General features: G+C 37.3%; 1 protein-coding gene across 2 annotated transcripts in view; it reads left to right on the top strand.

The window, feature by feature from the left end:
• The window catches only part of CRPPA (CDP-L-ribitol pyrophosphorylase A), a 324,671-nt gene that overhangs the window by 25,092 nt on the left and 281,699 nt on the right, over positions 1-17,880 (top strand). For both annotated transcript variants that reach the window (XM_007164884.2, XM_057549909.1), the window contains exon 3: positions 9,012-9,161. In XM_007164884.2, coding sequence (XP_007164946.2) covers positions 9,012-9,161 — 150 coding nt within the window. The remainder of the gene's footprint in view (positions 1-9,011; positions 9,162-17,880) is intronic.

The raw sequence follows: 17,880 nt of genomic DNA, 5'->3' as shown, positions 1-17,880 counted from the left end.
ATGTCACAAAATGCATGTACTCTAATGGAGACAATTCAGTAAAAGAATACAAAATTGAGGCAGGACAGAAGACTATTGCTATAGAGACCTACATGAGAAGGAATGGATGCCAGTAAGTATGTGGAGATGTTGGATTTTAGAAAAGAGGTATGAAATTTTTTGTAGTTCTTAGAATGTTTTGCACTTACTGAGTATATTTAAATATATAGCACTTTTGTTAAATATATTCCTAAGTATTCTTTTTGAAGTTACTATAAATGAATTACTTTTGGATTGTTCCTTGCAAATGTATAGAAATACAGTTAACTTTTATATATTAATCTTGTCCTCTGTATTCTTGCTAAACTAGTTTATTAGTTCTAATAGTATTTTAAGTGGATTCATTAGAATTATCTGTGTATAAGATTGTGTCATCTGCAAGTGAAGACAGTTTACTTTTCTTGGATGCCTTTATTAGATGTTCCTGCATAACTGCCCTGATGAGAACTTCCAGTACTTTTATTAAAAGTGGCAACAGTGGACATCCTTGTTCCTGATGTTGAAGGGAAAACATTAAGTCATCACACCATTAAGTATGATGTCAGCTGTGGATTTTTTTGTAGATGCCCTTGATCAGATTGAGCAAGTTCTCTTCTGTTAGTTTGTTGCTTGCTTTTTTCATGAAGTGTTGGATATTGTCAGATACTTTTTCTGAGTCTATTGAGATGTTCATGTGTTTTTGTTCTTTATTAATATGGTGTATTACATTGATTTTTTTTTTGGTATGTTAAATTAATTTTGCATTCTTGCGATAAATCCCACTTGGTCATGGTGCACAATACTACTTACATGTTGCCAAATTTGGTTTGTTATCTTGAAGATTTTTGTGTTTATATTTTTCAGGAGTATTGATCTGTAGTTTGGTTTTTTGTGATGTCTCTGGTTTTGGTAATATTGGTCTTAAAGAGTGAGTTGGGAAATGTTCCCTCCTATTTTTTTTGAAATAGTGTGAGGAACTGGTATTGAAAAAAATACTTTCATTATAATTAACCAGTGAAGCCATCTGGGGCTGCGCTTTTCTTCGTGGGAAATTTAAAAATGCCTAATTTTCTTAAAGGTCTATTCAGATTTTCTATCTTTGAATTAGTTTTGGTTGTGTCTTTCTAGAAAAATGTAATTTTATCTGTTACCTAATTTGTTAAAATACGCTTGCAATTTTCTTACTCCTTATTTCTATAAGGTTAGTGGAAATGTCACCACTTTTATTCCTGATATTACTTATTTGAGTCTTATAAACCTTTAGCTAAACTAGAAAAAAACTGTTTAATCTTTTTCAAAGAACCAACTTTGGGTTTTGGTTTTTCTCTATTCTATTTTCTGCTCTTATGTTTATTATTATGCCTGCATTAGCTTAAGTGTTTCTCTTTTTTCAGTATCTTGAGGTGGAAGGTTAGGGTTTTGATTTTGAAAATGTCCTTTTTTTTTTTTTAATAGCTACTTTATTTATTTATTTATTTATTTTTAGCTGTGTTGAGTCTTCGTTTTGTGCGAGGGCTTTCTCTAGTTGCGGCAAGCAGGGCCCACTCTTCATCGCGATGCGCGGGCCTCTCACTGTCGCGGCCTCTCTTGTTGCGGAGCACAGGCTCCAGACGCGCAGGCTCAGAAATTGTGGCTCACGGGCCTAGTAGCTCCGCGGCATGTGGGATCTTCCCAGACCAGGGCTCGAACCCGTGTCCCCTGCATTGGCAGGCAGATTCTCAACCACTGTGCCACCAGGAAGCCCCGAAAATGTCCTTTTATATATGCACAATTACAGCTATAAATCTCTCTGAGGACTGCTTTAACTGCATTCTCAAGTTGCTTTACATTGTGTATGTTACTGATCTCAAAGTATCATTTCCATAGTGATTTCTTCTTGGATTCATTTAGTAGTGTGTTGTTCAATTGCTATGTTTTTGTTTGTTTGTTTTTTGCATTTTTAAATTTATTTTTGGCTGCGTTTTGGGTCTTCATTGCTGTGCATGCGCTCTCGTTGCGGCAAGCGGGGGCTACTCAGCTGTGGTGTGCAGGGTTTCTCATTGCGGTGGCCTCTCTTGTTGTGGAGCATGGACTCTAGGTGCGTGGGCTTCAGTAGTTGTGGCCTGTGGGCTCAGTAACTGTGGCTCGCAGGCTGTAGAGCGCAGGCTCAGTAGTTGTGGCGCACGGGCTTAGTTGCCCCGAGGCATGTGGGATCCTCCCAGACCAGGGCTGGAACCCGTGTCCCTTGCATTGGTAGGCGGTTTCTTAACCACTGCACCACCAGGGAAGCCCAATTGCTATGTTCTTAATTCTCACATTTCTTTTTGTTTCTCTAAAACATTTTTTGAGGTATAATTGACATACAATTTACTGGATTCAGGTGTACAACATGTTTCAACATTTGTATACATTGAGAAATTACCACAATAAGTCTGTATCTGTCACCATACATAGTTACAGAATTTCTTCTGAAGAGACTTAAGATCTATTCTCTCAGCAACTTTCAAATATGCAATATAGTATTAACTATATTACATCCCCATGACGTATTTCATAACTGGAAGTTTGTACCTTTTAACTTCCTTCACACATTTTACCCCCGTCCCCATCAAGCTGTTCTCTGTATCTATGAGCTATTTCTGTCGTTTTGTTTTGTTTAGGTTCCACATAAGTGGGATCATACAGTATATGTCTTTCTGATTAATTTCACTTAGCCTAATGCCCTTGAGGTCTTCACATGTTCTGAAGATGGCCATTTAGGTTTCTATGTCTTGGCTATTGTAAATAATGCTGCAATGAATATGGGGGTGGGTATCTTTGAGTTCGTGTTTTTGTTTGCTTCAGATAAATAACCAGAGGTAGACTCTCTGCATCATTTTGTAGCTCTATCTTTAACTTTCTGAGGCACCTCCATACTGTTATCCATAGTGGCTGCACCACTGTTTTCTAATTTGACTCTTAAGATCAGAGAACATACTTAGTATGACTTTAATCTTTTAAAATTTATTGTGTCTTGTTTTATGGCCAAACATATGGTCTGATCTGGAGAATTCTCCATGTATACTTGGAGTATAGACTTTTGTTGGTGGAGTATTCAATAGATATGTTAGATATAGTTGGTTTATAGTGCTTTTCAAGTCTTATTTCCATGGTCATCTTCTGCCTAGTTGTTCTACTCATTATTGAAAGTGGGGTGTTGATATCTCCAACTGCTGGATTATTTCTCCTTTAAATCCTACCAATTTTTGCTCCATGTACTTGGGGATCTGTTAGATAAATTTTTGTATCTTGTTGAATTGACCTTTCTTAAATTATAAGATGGCTTTATCTTTAACATTTTTGGATTTTTTCTGATATAGCTACTCCAGCTTTCTTACAGGTTGCTGTTAGCTTGATATATATCCTTTTTCATCCTTCTGTATTCAGTATATTTGGATCTTTGAGTCTCAAATGTGTGTCTCCTGTAGACAGCATACAGTTGGGTTTTTAATCCAATTTGACAATGTGACTTTGGATTGTTTAATCTGCTGAAAATTAATGTCATTGATATACATTGGCCAGTTTACTTTCTGTTTCATGTGTGTCTCTTTTCTCATTACTGCTTACTTTCGTATCAAATGAATATTTTCTATGGAACATTAATTTGTTTACTTTCTCACTTTAACTTTTAATTTTCTTAGTGGCTACTCTAGGGCTTACAGTATACATCTTAACATAATTCAGATATATGCTAACTAAAATCTAGGGAGGTACAGAAATGTTACTCTTAAATAGGTCTATTCCCTTTTCTGCCTTTTTGTGCTATTAGTGTTAGGTGCATGTATGTTAGAAACCCAATAATCCATTGTTGTTATCACTTCATCTTATTTTACACCAGTTATAGAAGCTGAGAAGAAAGGTGAGCTGTATTTATAAGGAATGTCATTAACTTCCTTGTTTTCCATTTTCAGTTTTCATTTGTTACTGTAGATTCAAGTTATCATCTGTTAGTTTCTTCCTGTGATACACCTTTACTCATCTTTTCCTTGTCACAATATGCTGTTTTTGTCAAATATATATTTCAGTATTATAGGTTGATCAATTAACTTATATATTTATTTTCTACAATTCCTTTTTAAACCTCTTAACATAAGAAAGGAGAAAAAGGCATTTATAACTATTTTTTATTATTTTTTAAATAATTGGTGCTCTTTTTTCATGTGGATTTGAATTATCGTCTAGGGTTGCTTTCTTTGAGCGTAAAGATTATCAGTGTTCGTAGGGTGAATTAGCTAGCCACAAATTCTGGTTGTTTGCTCAGAATCTTTATTTTGATCTGATCTTTGTAAATGCTCATTTTGCTGGACTTAAACTTTAACAGGTTTTTATTTTGAGCAGTTACCATATCACCCACTTGCCTCCTGGCTTCCATTGTTTCTGATTAGAATCAGTTGTTAATCTTATTGGTGTTCCCTTGTTAATGATAAAACATCTTTGGCTGCTTTCAAGTTTTTTTCCTGTGATTTTAGCTTTCGCATTTTTACTACGATGTGTCTGGATATGAATTTCTTTGTGTGTATTCTGTTTTGAGTATACTGAGCTCCTTGAGTGTGCAGATTGCTTTTCTTGGGAAATTTTCAGTCATAAGTTTTTGAATATTTTTTCTGCTCCTTTCTTGCCTTCATTTTCCCTCTGGTACTCCTATTACAAAAATGTCTGTAATGATGTCCTACGTTTCTCTGTGAATCTGTTCATTTTTCTTCGTGTAATCTATTGATCTGACTTTAAGTTCAGTTATTCTCCTGTTCAAATCTATTGTTGAACTCCTCTAGTGAATTTTTCATTTTAGTTATTTTGCAATTCTAAAATTGCTACTCAGTTTTTAAAAATATGTATTCCTAATATTGATAATACTAATGGTCATCATACTTTATTTCTTTATGCATGATATCCTTTTGTTCTTTGAACATATTTATAATACCTGATTTGAAGTCTTAACCTGATAAGTGTGACACTTGGGCCCTCTCACAGGCAGTTTCTGTTGCCTGCCATTTTTTTTTTTTTTTTTTTTTCCTTTGTATAGATCACACCCTCCTGTTTGGATGCATGTCTTTACATTTTTTTGTTGTTGTTGAAAAATGCATATTTTAGATAATGTATTTTGTCAGTTCCAAGTACCTCCCCAAGACTTATTATTTTCTTGGCTACTAAAATAGACCAGCAAAGTCACAGTCTTATTCCTGTACAGGACAAAACCTCTGAAGTCACTTCAGAGGGTGCAGTTCTAGACAAGTGTTCAGTCACCACGGAATGACAGTTGTTTTAGCAGGGTTCTCTTCATCTGTATTTCCCCGATCTCTGTTATACTGTCTGCCTCTGACACCCAACTGGTAAGCTCCATTCATTGCCTGCTGACTGCTCTTTTTTTGGAACAGTGCCAAATACATAAAGTACCCTACAGATTGATCCAAGTAAATTCTGGTCCCTTAGCAGGGGTAGTTTGTAAAGCCGGTATTGGAGGTTTGCTCTGATTCTGGGGGTGGGTGGGTGGTTCTTGTTAGCTGTCTCTTGTTCTGGTTGTCTCCGATAAACTAGCTTCTCTATGGTTCAGCTTGTTGCTCTCATGAAGCTCTCACCTTCCTCTTAATTGCTTACCATGATCTCCGTTTCTTTTGAGAGTGTGCTTACCCTTAAACTTCCTCACACTTCGAATTAAGCAAGTTCCCTTGGGGAGAGCTTAGTAGCTGTCTCTTCTTAGAGCCTGTCTTTCTCCTTGTGAAAAGTCACCATGCCACTGCTTTGGAGCTATAGGTGGGCATGTTGTTTGAGTGACACCACTACTTCGTGAGCAGGGTGCTGCCTGGAGGCATTAGACTCATCTTCTTTTTGCCTCTCCTGGCACAGAACCTCTGCCCTGTGTGTGACTGGGCCAAGCGTGATCAGTGCCCCAGTATTCTCTACCTACCATGCCTGGGGTGGGTCTTCCACTCTATTGAGTGGAGGCTATGTGGGTGAAGGGAGTCTACAACCTCTTGGCCATACTTGCTGGTAACTGAGCCTTTGTGACATGGAGTTGAGTGGGATGGGAAATGCTGGCACTCTGCCCCTCCCACTGGGAGCTGGTGGGAGAGGGAACCCTTTCTTTTTGGCCATACCTACTCTGAGTGGAACTTAAGTCACATTGAGCAGGGTGTTGTGGAATGAAGGAAAAAAACAGATGACAGTTCCAGTACCACAGACTGTTCTTTCCAAGGTTTAAGAGATATTCTTAAATGTTAATTTGTTGAATGCCCTTAGGACAATTTTCAAAGGCTTTAAATGGTTGTTTTTTAAAAATGCTTTTCTCTAGTTGCAGAGAGTCTGCACAGCTCTTCATGGAGACATTTTGTATGTCTCATGTTCTTTTAAATTTTTATGTCATTGTCTGGCATAGAATTAACTGTACATAGTTAATTAACTATAAGTAATAGAACTATATTTTTTTTCCTTAAAAAACACTATGGCGTGTGTGCATGTGTATTCCTTTCCTGTCTTCTAACCTCTGCTGATGAGTACTAGGCTTGACAAGTCGGGCTTGCTCTTTTTTTTTTTTAATTGGAGTATAGTTGATTTACAGTGTTATGTTAGTTTCAGGTGTGCAGCAAAGTGAATCAGTTATACATATACATATATCCACTCTTTTTTAGATTCTTTTCCCATATCGGCCATTACAGAGTACTGAGTAGAGTTCCCTGTGGTCTACAGTAGGTCCTTACTAGTTATCTATTTTATATACAGTAGTGTGTATATGTTAATCCCAACCTCCTAATTTATCCCTCCCCTGCTTACCCCCTGGTAACCATAGGTTTGTTTTCTACATCTGTAACTCTATTTCTGTTTTGTAGGTAAGTTCATTTGTACCCTTATTTTTAGATTCCACATATAAGTGATACCGTCTGATATTTGTCTTTCTCTGTCTGACTTACTTCACTCAGTATGACAATCTCTAGGTCCATCCATGTTGCTGCAAATGGCATTATTTCATTCTTTTTTATGGCTGAGTAATATTCCATTGTATATATGTGCCACATCTTCTTTATCCATTCCTCTGTTGCTGGACATTTAGGTTGCTTCCATGTCCTGGCTGTTGTAAATAGTGCTACAATGAACATTGGGGTGCATGTATCTTTTTGAATTATTGTTTTCTCTGGTTATATGCCCAGGAGTGGGATTGCTGGATCACCTAATCTATGACAAAGGAGGCAAGGATATACAATGGAGAAAAGACAGCCTCTTCAATAAGTGGTGCTGGGAAAACTGGACAGCTACATGTAAAAGAATGAAATTTGAACACTCTGTAACACCATACACAAAAATAAATTCAAAATGGATTGAAGACCTAAATGTAAGGCCAGCAATTGTAAAACTCTTTCAGGAAAACATAGGCAGAACACTCTATGACATAAATCACAGCAAGATCCTTTTTGACCCACCTCCTAGAGAAATGGAAATAAAAACAAAAATAAACAAATGGGACCTAATGAAATGTAAAAGCTTTTGCACAGCAAAGGAAACCATAAACAAGACGAAAAGACAACCCTCAAAATGGGAGAAAATATTTGCAAATGAAGCAACTGACAAAGGATTAATCTCCAAAATATACAACTCATGCAGCCCAATATCAAAAAAACAAATAGACATTTCTCCAAAGAAGACATATAGATGGCCAAAAGGCACATGAAAAGATGCTTAACATCACTAATCATTAGAGAAATGCAAATCAAAACTATAATGAGGTATCACCTCACACTGGTCAGAATGGCCATCATCAAAAAATCAACAAACAATAAATGCTGGAGAGGGTGCAGAGAAAAGGGAACCCTCCTGCACTGTTGGTGGGAATGTAAACTGGTACAGTCACTATGGAGAACAGTATGAGGGTTCCTTAGAAAACTAAAAATAGAACTACCATATGGACCTGCTTTTTATCTACCTTTCACCTGCTTGGACTTTACTCCTTTCCTATCACTGCTGGCTGTCTCTTCACTTTTGCTAGTATGCCTAGGCTCCAAATCTCTGTTTGAGTCACTGGAAATGGCGACACAATTTGTACAGTCTACTTGGCTCTCACATTAGCTTTGACTTTCAGCCAGTCCCTTGGCTTTTGTAAACTAGTTTATGGACTGTCCTTCTCAGATGTTGGTCTCCTTGAGACCAAATTTGTTCTTAGGTTTTTAATGTTATATGCTGCAATTACATGAAAGATAGGACATTTTATAGTCAGTATAAGACAGCTGGGTTAAGGCCTACCCTAGGAAGTTTATTTTAAGACTACTTCACCAAGGTAGCTGTCTGGTAATGACCTTCAAGACTGTATTACAGTGAAACTTATTAAAGGTAAAGGGAAAAGCTGTCAGATAAGGTGTCTTTTTAAAGTTTAGATGCATCTATTAATGAGACAGAGCTTTCATAAGAGCAATTGAAATTAATGGATATTTGCCTCAGGGAGCGTTGCATTGATGCTATGTCTGAAGGGAGCTGTTTTTTTGCAGGAATTAGAGCAAGACATATATTCATTGTCACTTGGCTGGTGGCTGAGCTCATTTTGGGGATCTTAGGGAATATGTCTTGTTCCTTAATGACGTAATGTGTAGATTAAATATTTGAAGGCACACTAACAAGTAAATATTCATGTATAATCTGTTTCAGTTCTTTGACAATAGTCTCCTTCTTCCCATCTTCAGGGAATACTCAATTGTATCTTAGCATCCTTTTTTAGTATTTGACTTCAATGGCCTGTGATGAAGAGGATTTTGGATCCATAATGAAAAATTATTTCTATCTCTAATATATGGAACTCTAGTGGTATGAGATTGGTGTTTGACTGGAAATGATTTGATTTAGGAACGAAATTAAGACTTGTTTAAATATGTTCTTGAGGTAGCTTGTTGAAGGTGTAAGATCCGTTTCAAAACAAAGATACACAGTTCAGAATTTGACTTTCAGATATTTTCTAAGTGAAATAAATGTGTCATTTGCCTCTGTTTATCCTTTAGGCTGCAGGAGCAATCCGACCTCTTGTATCTACTGTCATCAGTCCATCTGCAGATGGCTGCTTAGACCACTCGCTGGAACGTGTGAGACACAGGGCGAGTGAAATGCCACAGGCCTTTCTATTTGATGTGATATATGAAGCGTATCAGCAGGTAAGAATCTTGGCTTTTTGACAATCTGCTGTGTTGAGGGTCTCTAAGAACCACCCCCATATTTTGAGATTAGCTAGAAGAACTCATGGAACTGAGTACATAGTTGGACTCAAGGCTAAAATTGATTAGAGTGAAGTTGGATGATAAGAGAAAAAGACCCAGGCAGAGTCTGGAGGAATCCATGTGTAATCTTCCTCATGATCTGTCTCCTTCAGTGTTGCACAAAGTACACCTTCCATCCAGCAATGAAAAGGCACCAGCTTGGGTGTGATGTTTCTTTTCAGGGAAGCCCATTAGAGATTTGATGTCTAAGGTATTGTGTTGGTCACATAGATACCCTCTGCCTTGCACATAAACTTTGGATGCCTAGGAGAAAAGCCGGTGTTCAACATAAACCATATTGTTTATGTGAACATCTAGGCATAGTGAGCCACTATTATCAGTTAACTGTTCACTGGAAACACTCAAAGAGCCAAGTTCCCAGACACTGACCGAGGGCCCACCTGGTGAGCAGGTCTACTGCTCAGGCCTGCAATCTCAGGCCTAATGTAGTAAACATTTTGCACAGCTGTATAGATATTTTGTTAAAATTTTAAAGGTAAGTGATTTCAAAATATCAAATCATTCATGTTTAGATTATACTGGATTGTCTTTGTTTTCATGTTTTGGAAACATTTTTGTATCTGTAAATTTTACTGCTATTCATTTCCGTGTTTATTTATTAAACAGTTATTAAATATCAGGTATTATGCTTGTCAGAAACTTCCCAATGAAATAAGATCACTTACAACAACTAAGGCAATGCTTGGCTGATGTTAGACAATCAGTAAATAGAGATAGATGGACTTTAAAGAATATGAGATAATGGTAGCATAAATATTGACATTTTATAATAAAAGAATACCGCATTTTGGATTGAAAGTTAATCACAATGAATCAATCTTTACTATCAATTACCGTTTTAAATATTGAGAATGTAAATCGTAATCAGTTTTCATGGTATGAATAGTCGTCAGTGGTTTGTTTTGTTTTCTTAAAATTTGTTATACAGAAATTTACCTATATTTGGTCATTAATCAAATATTACCCTATCGATAATCCTAAAAAGCCTGAATCTTGCTAAGTATTTCTATTTTTTTTAAGATTAATGAAAGAATTTGGTCATCTTTATATAAGCATTTACATTAAGAAGAATAAATATGATAGCTCTATTTTAGAAAATGTAATACAACCTTATGAGCCTCACATTAGAGTAACATGTTTCAACAGTTTTTGGTAGAGAACTAAGCCTTAATGCACTGAGGCAATAGTTCTCAAATTATGGTTCCCAGACCAGCAGCATAAGCATGTTTTGGAACTTGTTAAAATGCAAATTCTGCGCCTCCACCTCAGACTTAGTTACTTAGAAACTATGGGAATAGGGCCCACCCATTTTTGTTTTAACAAGCAAGCTGGCCACGTGATCCTGACACTGAATTTTGTGAACCAGCACCCTAAGATATCTGTTGTATGTGATAAATTCTCTTCTGTTGCATTCTTGGGAGAATGAGAATGTAGTCACACAAAAATAACTGTTCTGTGGTTCAGATGAGGAATTCTCAAGCCATTTTGGAGATTTTGATACAAGTTCTTATGAAAATTATTTTTGATCATAAAGGCGTTCATAAGGAAATTTGTATGAAATATTTCTCTCATCTATATGATTTGTGTATATATATGTTTGCTTTTAATGAATAGAGAAGAGTAAGATAGGACAGAGTTCCAAGGGTGGGAAGTTGTTCTCTATAGAGCGGTCAGAAGTACTCTGTGAAAAGGTAAAGTTGAAACCAACATCAGGAAGTAAGTGAGGCTATAAGTCGTGCAGGTAACTGACAGAACATCATTTTACGTACAGGACGCAGAATCTAAGAAGGTGAGCAAGGCTGGAAGAGAATGACATCATGGGGGGAAGTAGGAGGTGTACCTGGGTCCGGTATCTTGTTGAGCCTTAAAGGCAATGTTATGGGCTTTAGATTTTACCCTGAATGAGAAGGGAAGACTTTGGATGGTGCTGTGTGAAACCTCACTTCTATGGGGTCACCTGTCAGTTGTGGGGATGGTACCTTACAGAAGGTAAGGGAAGAAATAAGCTATAGTGATGATCAAGGCAAAGATGATGACAATTAGGGCAATTTGGATAGTAGAGTATTTGGTGTGAAGTGTTTGTTCTGAATATATTTAAAAATAAAATGAGGATAAGCCAATTGGTCATGTATGGGTTATCAGAATGGGAAGAATCATGGGTGAAGAATTTGCTCTGAATAACTAGAATGCAGTTGCCCCTTTTTTTTTCTTTTTTATTAATTTTTGTTGGAGTATAGTTGCTTTAAAGTGTTGTGTTTCGAATCATCGACAGGAAGACACTGGAACTCACCAAAAAAGATACCCCACATCCAAAGACAAAGGAGAAGCCACAATGAGACAGTAGGAGGGGCGCAATTAGAGTAAAATCAAATCCAATAACTGCTGGGTGGGTGACTCACAGACTGGCGAACACTTATACCACAGAACTCTACCCACTGGAGTGAAGGTTCTGATCCCCATGTCAGGCTTCCCAACCTGGGGGTACGGCAACGGGAGGAGGAATTCATAGAGAATCAGACTTTGAAGCCTAGTGGGAATTGATTGCAGGACCCCGACAGGACTGGAGGAAACAGAGACCCCACTCTTGGAGGGTGCACACAAAATAGTGTGTGCATCGGGACCCAGGGGAAGGAGCAGTGACCCCGGGAGAGACTGAACCAGACCTACCTGCTAGTGTTGGAAGGTCTCCGGCAGAGGTGGGGGGTGGCTTTGTTTCACCATGGGGATGAGGACATTGGCAGCAAAAGTTCTGGGAAGTACTCCTTGGCATGAGCCCTCCCAGAGTCTGTCATTAGCCCCACCAAAGAGCCCAGGTAGGCTCCAGTGTTGGGTTGCCTCAGGCAAAACAACCAACAGGGAGGGAACCCAGCCCCACCCATCAACAGTCAAGTGGATTAAAGTTTTACTGAGCTCTGACCGCCACAGCAACAATCAGCTCTACCCACCACCAGAGCCACCCATCAAGTCTCTTAGATAGCCTCAAACACCAGAGGGCAGCCAGCAGAAGCAAGAAAATCTACAGTCCTGCAGCCTGTGGAACAAAAATCACATTCACAGAAAGATAGGCAAGATGAAAAGACAGAGGGCTATATACCAGATGAAGGAACAAGAAAAAAACCCAGAAAAACAACTAAATGAAGTGGAGATAGGCAACCTTCCAGAAAAAGAATTCAGAATAATGATAGTGAAGATGATCCAGGACCTTGGAATAAGAATGGAGGCAAAGATTGAGAAGATGCAAGAAATGTTTAACAAAGACCTAGAAGAATTAAAAAACAAACAGAGATGAACAATACAATAACTGAAATGAAAACTACACTAGAAGGAATCAATAACAGAATAACTGAGGCAGAAGAATGGATAAGTGACCTGGAAGACGGAACGGTGGAATTCACTGCTGCAGAACAGAATAAAGAAAAAAGAATGAAAAGAAATGAAGACAGCCCAAGAGACTTCTGGGACAACATTAAACACAACAACATTCGCATTATAGGGGTCCCAGAAGGAGAAGAGAGAGAGAAAGGACCAGAGAAAATATTTCAAGAGATTATAGTTGAAAACTTCCCTAACATGGGAAAGGAAATAGCCACCCAAGTCCAGGAAGCACAGAGAGTCCCATACAGGATAAACCCAAGGAGAAACATGCCGAGACACATAGTAATCAAATTGGCAAAAATTAAAGACAAAGAAAAATTATTGAAAGCAGCAAGGGAAAAACGACAAATAACATACAAGGGAACTCCCATAAAGGTAACAGCTGATTTCTCAGCAGAAACTCTACAAGCCAGAAGGGAGTGGCATGATATACTTAAAGTGATGAAAGGGAAGAACCTACAACCAAGATTACTCTACCCAGCAAGGATCTCATTTAGATTTGATGGAGAAAGCAAAAGCTTTGCAGGCAAGCAAAAGCTAAGAGAATTCAGCACCACCAAACCAGCCCTCCAACAAATGCTAAAGGAACTTCTCTAAGTGGGAAACACAAGAGAAGAAAAGGACCTACAAAAACAAACGCCAAACAATTAAGAAAATGGTCATAGAAACATACATATCGATAATTACCTTAAACGTGAATGGATTAAATGCTCCAACCAAAAGACACAGGCTTGCTGAATGGATACAAAAACAAGACCCATATATATGCTGTCTAGAAGAGACCCACTTCAGACCTAGGGACACATCCAGACTGAAAGTGAGGGGATGGAAAAAGATATTCGATGCAAATGGAAATCAAAAGAAAGCTGGAGTAGCTATACTCATACCAGATAAAATAGACTTTAAAATAAAGAATGTTACAAGAGACGAGGAAGGACACTACATAATGATCAAGGGATCAATCCAAGAAGAAGATATAACAATTATAAATATATATGCACCCAACATAGGAGCACCTCAATACATAAGGCAACTACTAACAGCTATAAAAGAGGAAATCGACAGTAACACAATAATAGTGGGGGACTTTAACACCTCACTTACACCAATGGACAGACCATCCAAAATGAAAATAAATAAGGAAACAGAAGCTTTAAATGACACAATAGACCAGATAGATTTGATTGATATTTATAGGACATTCCATCCAAAAACAGCAGATTACACTTTCTTCTCAAGTGCTCATGGAACATTCTCCAGGATAGATCACATCTTGGATCACAAATCAAGCCTCCGTAAATTTAAGAAAATTAAAATCATATCAAGCACCTTTTCTGACCACAATGCTATGAGATTAGAAATGAATTACAGGGAAAAAACCTGAAAAGCACAAACACATGGAGGCTAAACAATATGTTACTAAATAACCAAGAGATCACTGAAGAAATCAAAGAGGAAATCAAAAAATACCTAGAGACAAATGACAATGAAACACGACGATCCAAAACCTATGGGATGCAGCAAAAGCAGTTCTAAGAGGGAAGTTTATAGCTATACAAGCCTACCTAAAGAAACAAGAAAAATCTCAAGTAAACAATCTAACCTTACACCTAAAGGAACTAGAGAAAGAAGAACAAACAAAACCCAAAGTTAGCAGAAGGAAAGAAATAAAGATCAGAGCAGAAGTAAATGAAATAGAAACAAAGAAAACAATAGCAAAGATCAATAATACTAAAAGCTGGTTCTTTGAGAAGATAAACAAAATTGATAAGCCATTAGCCAGACTCATCAAGAAAAAGAGGGAGAAGACTCAAATCAATAAAATTAGAAATGAAAAAGGAGAAGTTACAACAGACACCGCAGAAATACAAAGCATTCTAAGAGACCACTACAAGCAACTCTATGCCAATAAAATGGACAACCTGGAAGAAATGGACAAATTCTTAAAAAGGTATAACCTTCCAAGACTGAACCAGGAAGAAACAGAAAATATGAACAGACCAATCACAAGTAATGAAATTGAAACTGTGATTAAAAATCTTCCAACAAACAAAAGTCCAGGACCAGATGGCTTCACAGGTGAATTCTATCAAACATTTAGAGAAGGGCTAACACCCATCCTTCTCAAACTCTTCCAAAAAATTGCAGAGGAAGGAACACTCCCAAACTCATTCTATGAGGCCACCATCACCCTGATACCAAAACCAGACAAAGATCCTACAAAAAAAGAAAATTATAGACCAATATCAGTGATGAATATAGATGCAAAAATTCTCAACAAAATACTAGCAAACAGAATCCAACAACACGTTAAAAGGATCATACACCACGATCAAGTGGGATTTATCCCAGGGATGCAAGGATTCTTCAATATACGCAAATCAATCATTGTGTTACACCATATTAACAAATTGAAGAAGAAAAACCATATGATCATCTCAATAGATGCAGAAAAAGCTTTTGACAAAATGCAACACCCATTTATGATAAAAACTCTCCAGAAAGTGGGCATAGAGGGAACCTACCTCAACATAATAAAGGCCATATACGACAAACCCACAGCAAACAGCATTCTCAACGGTGAAAAACTGAAAGCATTTCCTCTAAGATCAGGAACGAGACAAGGATGTCCACTCTCGCCACTATTATTCAACATAGTTTTGGAAGTCCTAGCCACGGCAATCAGAGAAGAAAAAGAAATAAAAGGAATACAAATTGGAAAAGAAGAAGTAAAACTGTCACTGTTTGCAGATGACATGATACTATACATAGAGAATCCTAAAAATGCCACCAGAAAACTACTAGAGCTAATCAATGAATTTGGTAAAGTGGCAGGATACAAAATGAATGCACAGAAATCTCTTGCATTCCTATACACTAATGATGAAAAATCTGAAAGAGAAATTAAGGAAACACTCCCATTTACCATTGCAACAAAAAGAATAAAATACCTAGGAATAAACCTACCTAGGGAGACAAAAGACCTGTATGCAGAAAACTATAAGACACTGATGAAAGAAATTAAAGATGATACCAACAGATGGAGAGATATACCATGTTCTTGGACTGGAAGAATCAATATTGTGGAAATGACTCTACTACCCAAAGCAATCTACAGATTCAATGCAATCCCTATCAAATTACCAATGGCATTTTTTACAGAACTAGAACAAATCATCTTAAAATTTGTATGGAGACACAAAAGACCCCGAATAGCCAAAGCAGTCTTGAGGGAAAAAAACGGAGCTGGAGGAATCAAGCTCCCTGACTTCAGACTATACTAAAAAGCTACAGTAATCAAGACAATATGGTACTGGCACAAAAACAGAAATATAGATCAATGGAACAAGATAGCAAGCCCAGAGATAAACCCATGCACCTATGGTCAACTAATCTATGACAAAGGAGGCAAAGATATACAATGGAGAAAAGACAGTCTCTTCAATAAGTGGTGCTGGGAAAACTGGACAGCTACATGTAAAAGAACGAAATTAGAATACTCCCTAACACCATACACAAAAATAAACTCAAAATGGATTAGAGACCTAAATGTAAGACTGGACACTATAAAACTCTTAGAGGAAAACATAGGAAGAACACCCTTTGACATAAATCACAGCAAGATCTTTTTTGATCCACCTCCTAGAGTAATGGAAATAAAAACAAAAATAAACAAATTGGACCTAATGAAACTTCAAAGCTTTTGCACAGCAAAGGAAACCATAAACAAGACGAAAAGACAACCCTCAGAATGGGAGAAAATATTTGCAAATGAATCAACGGACAAAGGATTAATCTCCAAAATATATAAACAGGTCATGCAGCTCAATATTAAAGAAACAAACAACCCAATCCAAAAATGGGCAGAAGACCTAAGTAGACATTTCTCCAAAGAAGATATACAGATTACCAAGAAGCACATGAAAAGATGCTCAGCATCACTAATTATTAGAGAAATTCAAATCAAAACTACAATGAGATATCACCTCACGCCAGTTAGAATGGGCATCATCAGAAAATCTACAAACAACAAATGCTGGAGAGGGTGTGGAGAAAAGGGAACCCTCTTGCACTGTTGGTGGGAATGTAAATTGCTACAGCCACTATGGAGAACAATATGGAGGTTCCTTAAAAAAGTAAAAATAGAATTACCATATGATCCAGCAATCCCACTACTGGGCATATACCCAGAGAAAACCGTAATTCAAAAAGACACATGCATCCCAATGTTCATTGCAGCAGTATTTACAATAGCCAGGTCATGGAAGCAGCCTAAATGCCCTTCGACAGACGAATGGATAAAGAAGTGGTGGTACATATATACAATGGAATATTACTCAGCCATAAAAAGGAACGAAATTGGGTCATTTGTTGAGACGTGTATGGATCTAGAGACTGTCATACAGAGTGAAGTAAGTCAGAAGGAGAAAAGCAAATATCGTATATTAACGCATGTATGTGGAACCTAGAAAAATGGTACAGATGAACTGGTTTGCAGGGCAGAAGTTGAGACACAGATGTAGGGAACAAACATATGGACACCAAGGGGGGAAAACTGTGGTGGGGTGGGGATGGTGGTGTGCTGAATTGGGAGATTGGGATTGACATGTATACAATGATGTATATAAAATTGATGACTGATTAAAAAAAAAAGGAAAAAAAGACAATAAAGTGTTGTCTTTCTACTGTACAGCAAAATGAATCAGCTATAAGTATACATATATCCCCTCTTTTTTGGATTTTCTTTCCATTTAGGTCACCACAGTGCATTAAGTAGAGTTCCCTATGCTATACAGTAGGTACTTATTAGTTATCTATTTTATACATAGTATCAATAGTGTATGTATATCAATCCCAATCTCCTAATTACAGTTGCCCTTTATTGGGATGGAGAATGCGAGAGGAAGAGATGGTTTTGCGTGATCAGATCAAAAGTTTTGTTCTGATAGACTAAGTTTGAGATTTCCTTTAGACATACTCAACTGTATCCCTTAACATTTTTGACTATATGGAACTAGAATTCTGTGGAAAGATCCAGATAATGATAGGCACTTGAGAATTGCTATCATGCAGACATTTAATGCCTTGGAGTTAACTGACGTAACTAGAAAAACAGGTACAGAGAAAGTAAGAGGTACAAAGGTTGAATTATGGGGCAGTCAAAGATTGAGTTTGGGAAGATATATTAGTTTCCTATTACTGTTGAAACAAATTACCACAA

Source organism: Balaenoptera acutorostrata, chromosome 7 (genome assembly GCF_949987535.1).
Source record: "Balaenoptera acutorostrata chromosome 7, mBalAcu1.1, whole genome shotgun sequence".
NCBI classification, from domain to species: domain Eukaryota; kingdom Metazoa; phylum Chordata; class Mammalia; order Artiodactyla; family Balaenopteridae; genus Balaenoptera; species Balaenoptera acutorostrata.
The sequence above is the reverse complement of the archived record's forward strand: the minus strand, read 5'-3'. Positions and strand labels throughout refer to the sequence as shown.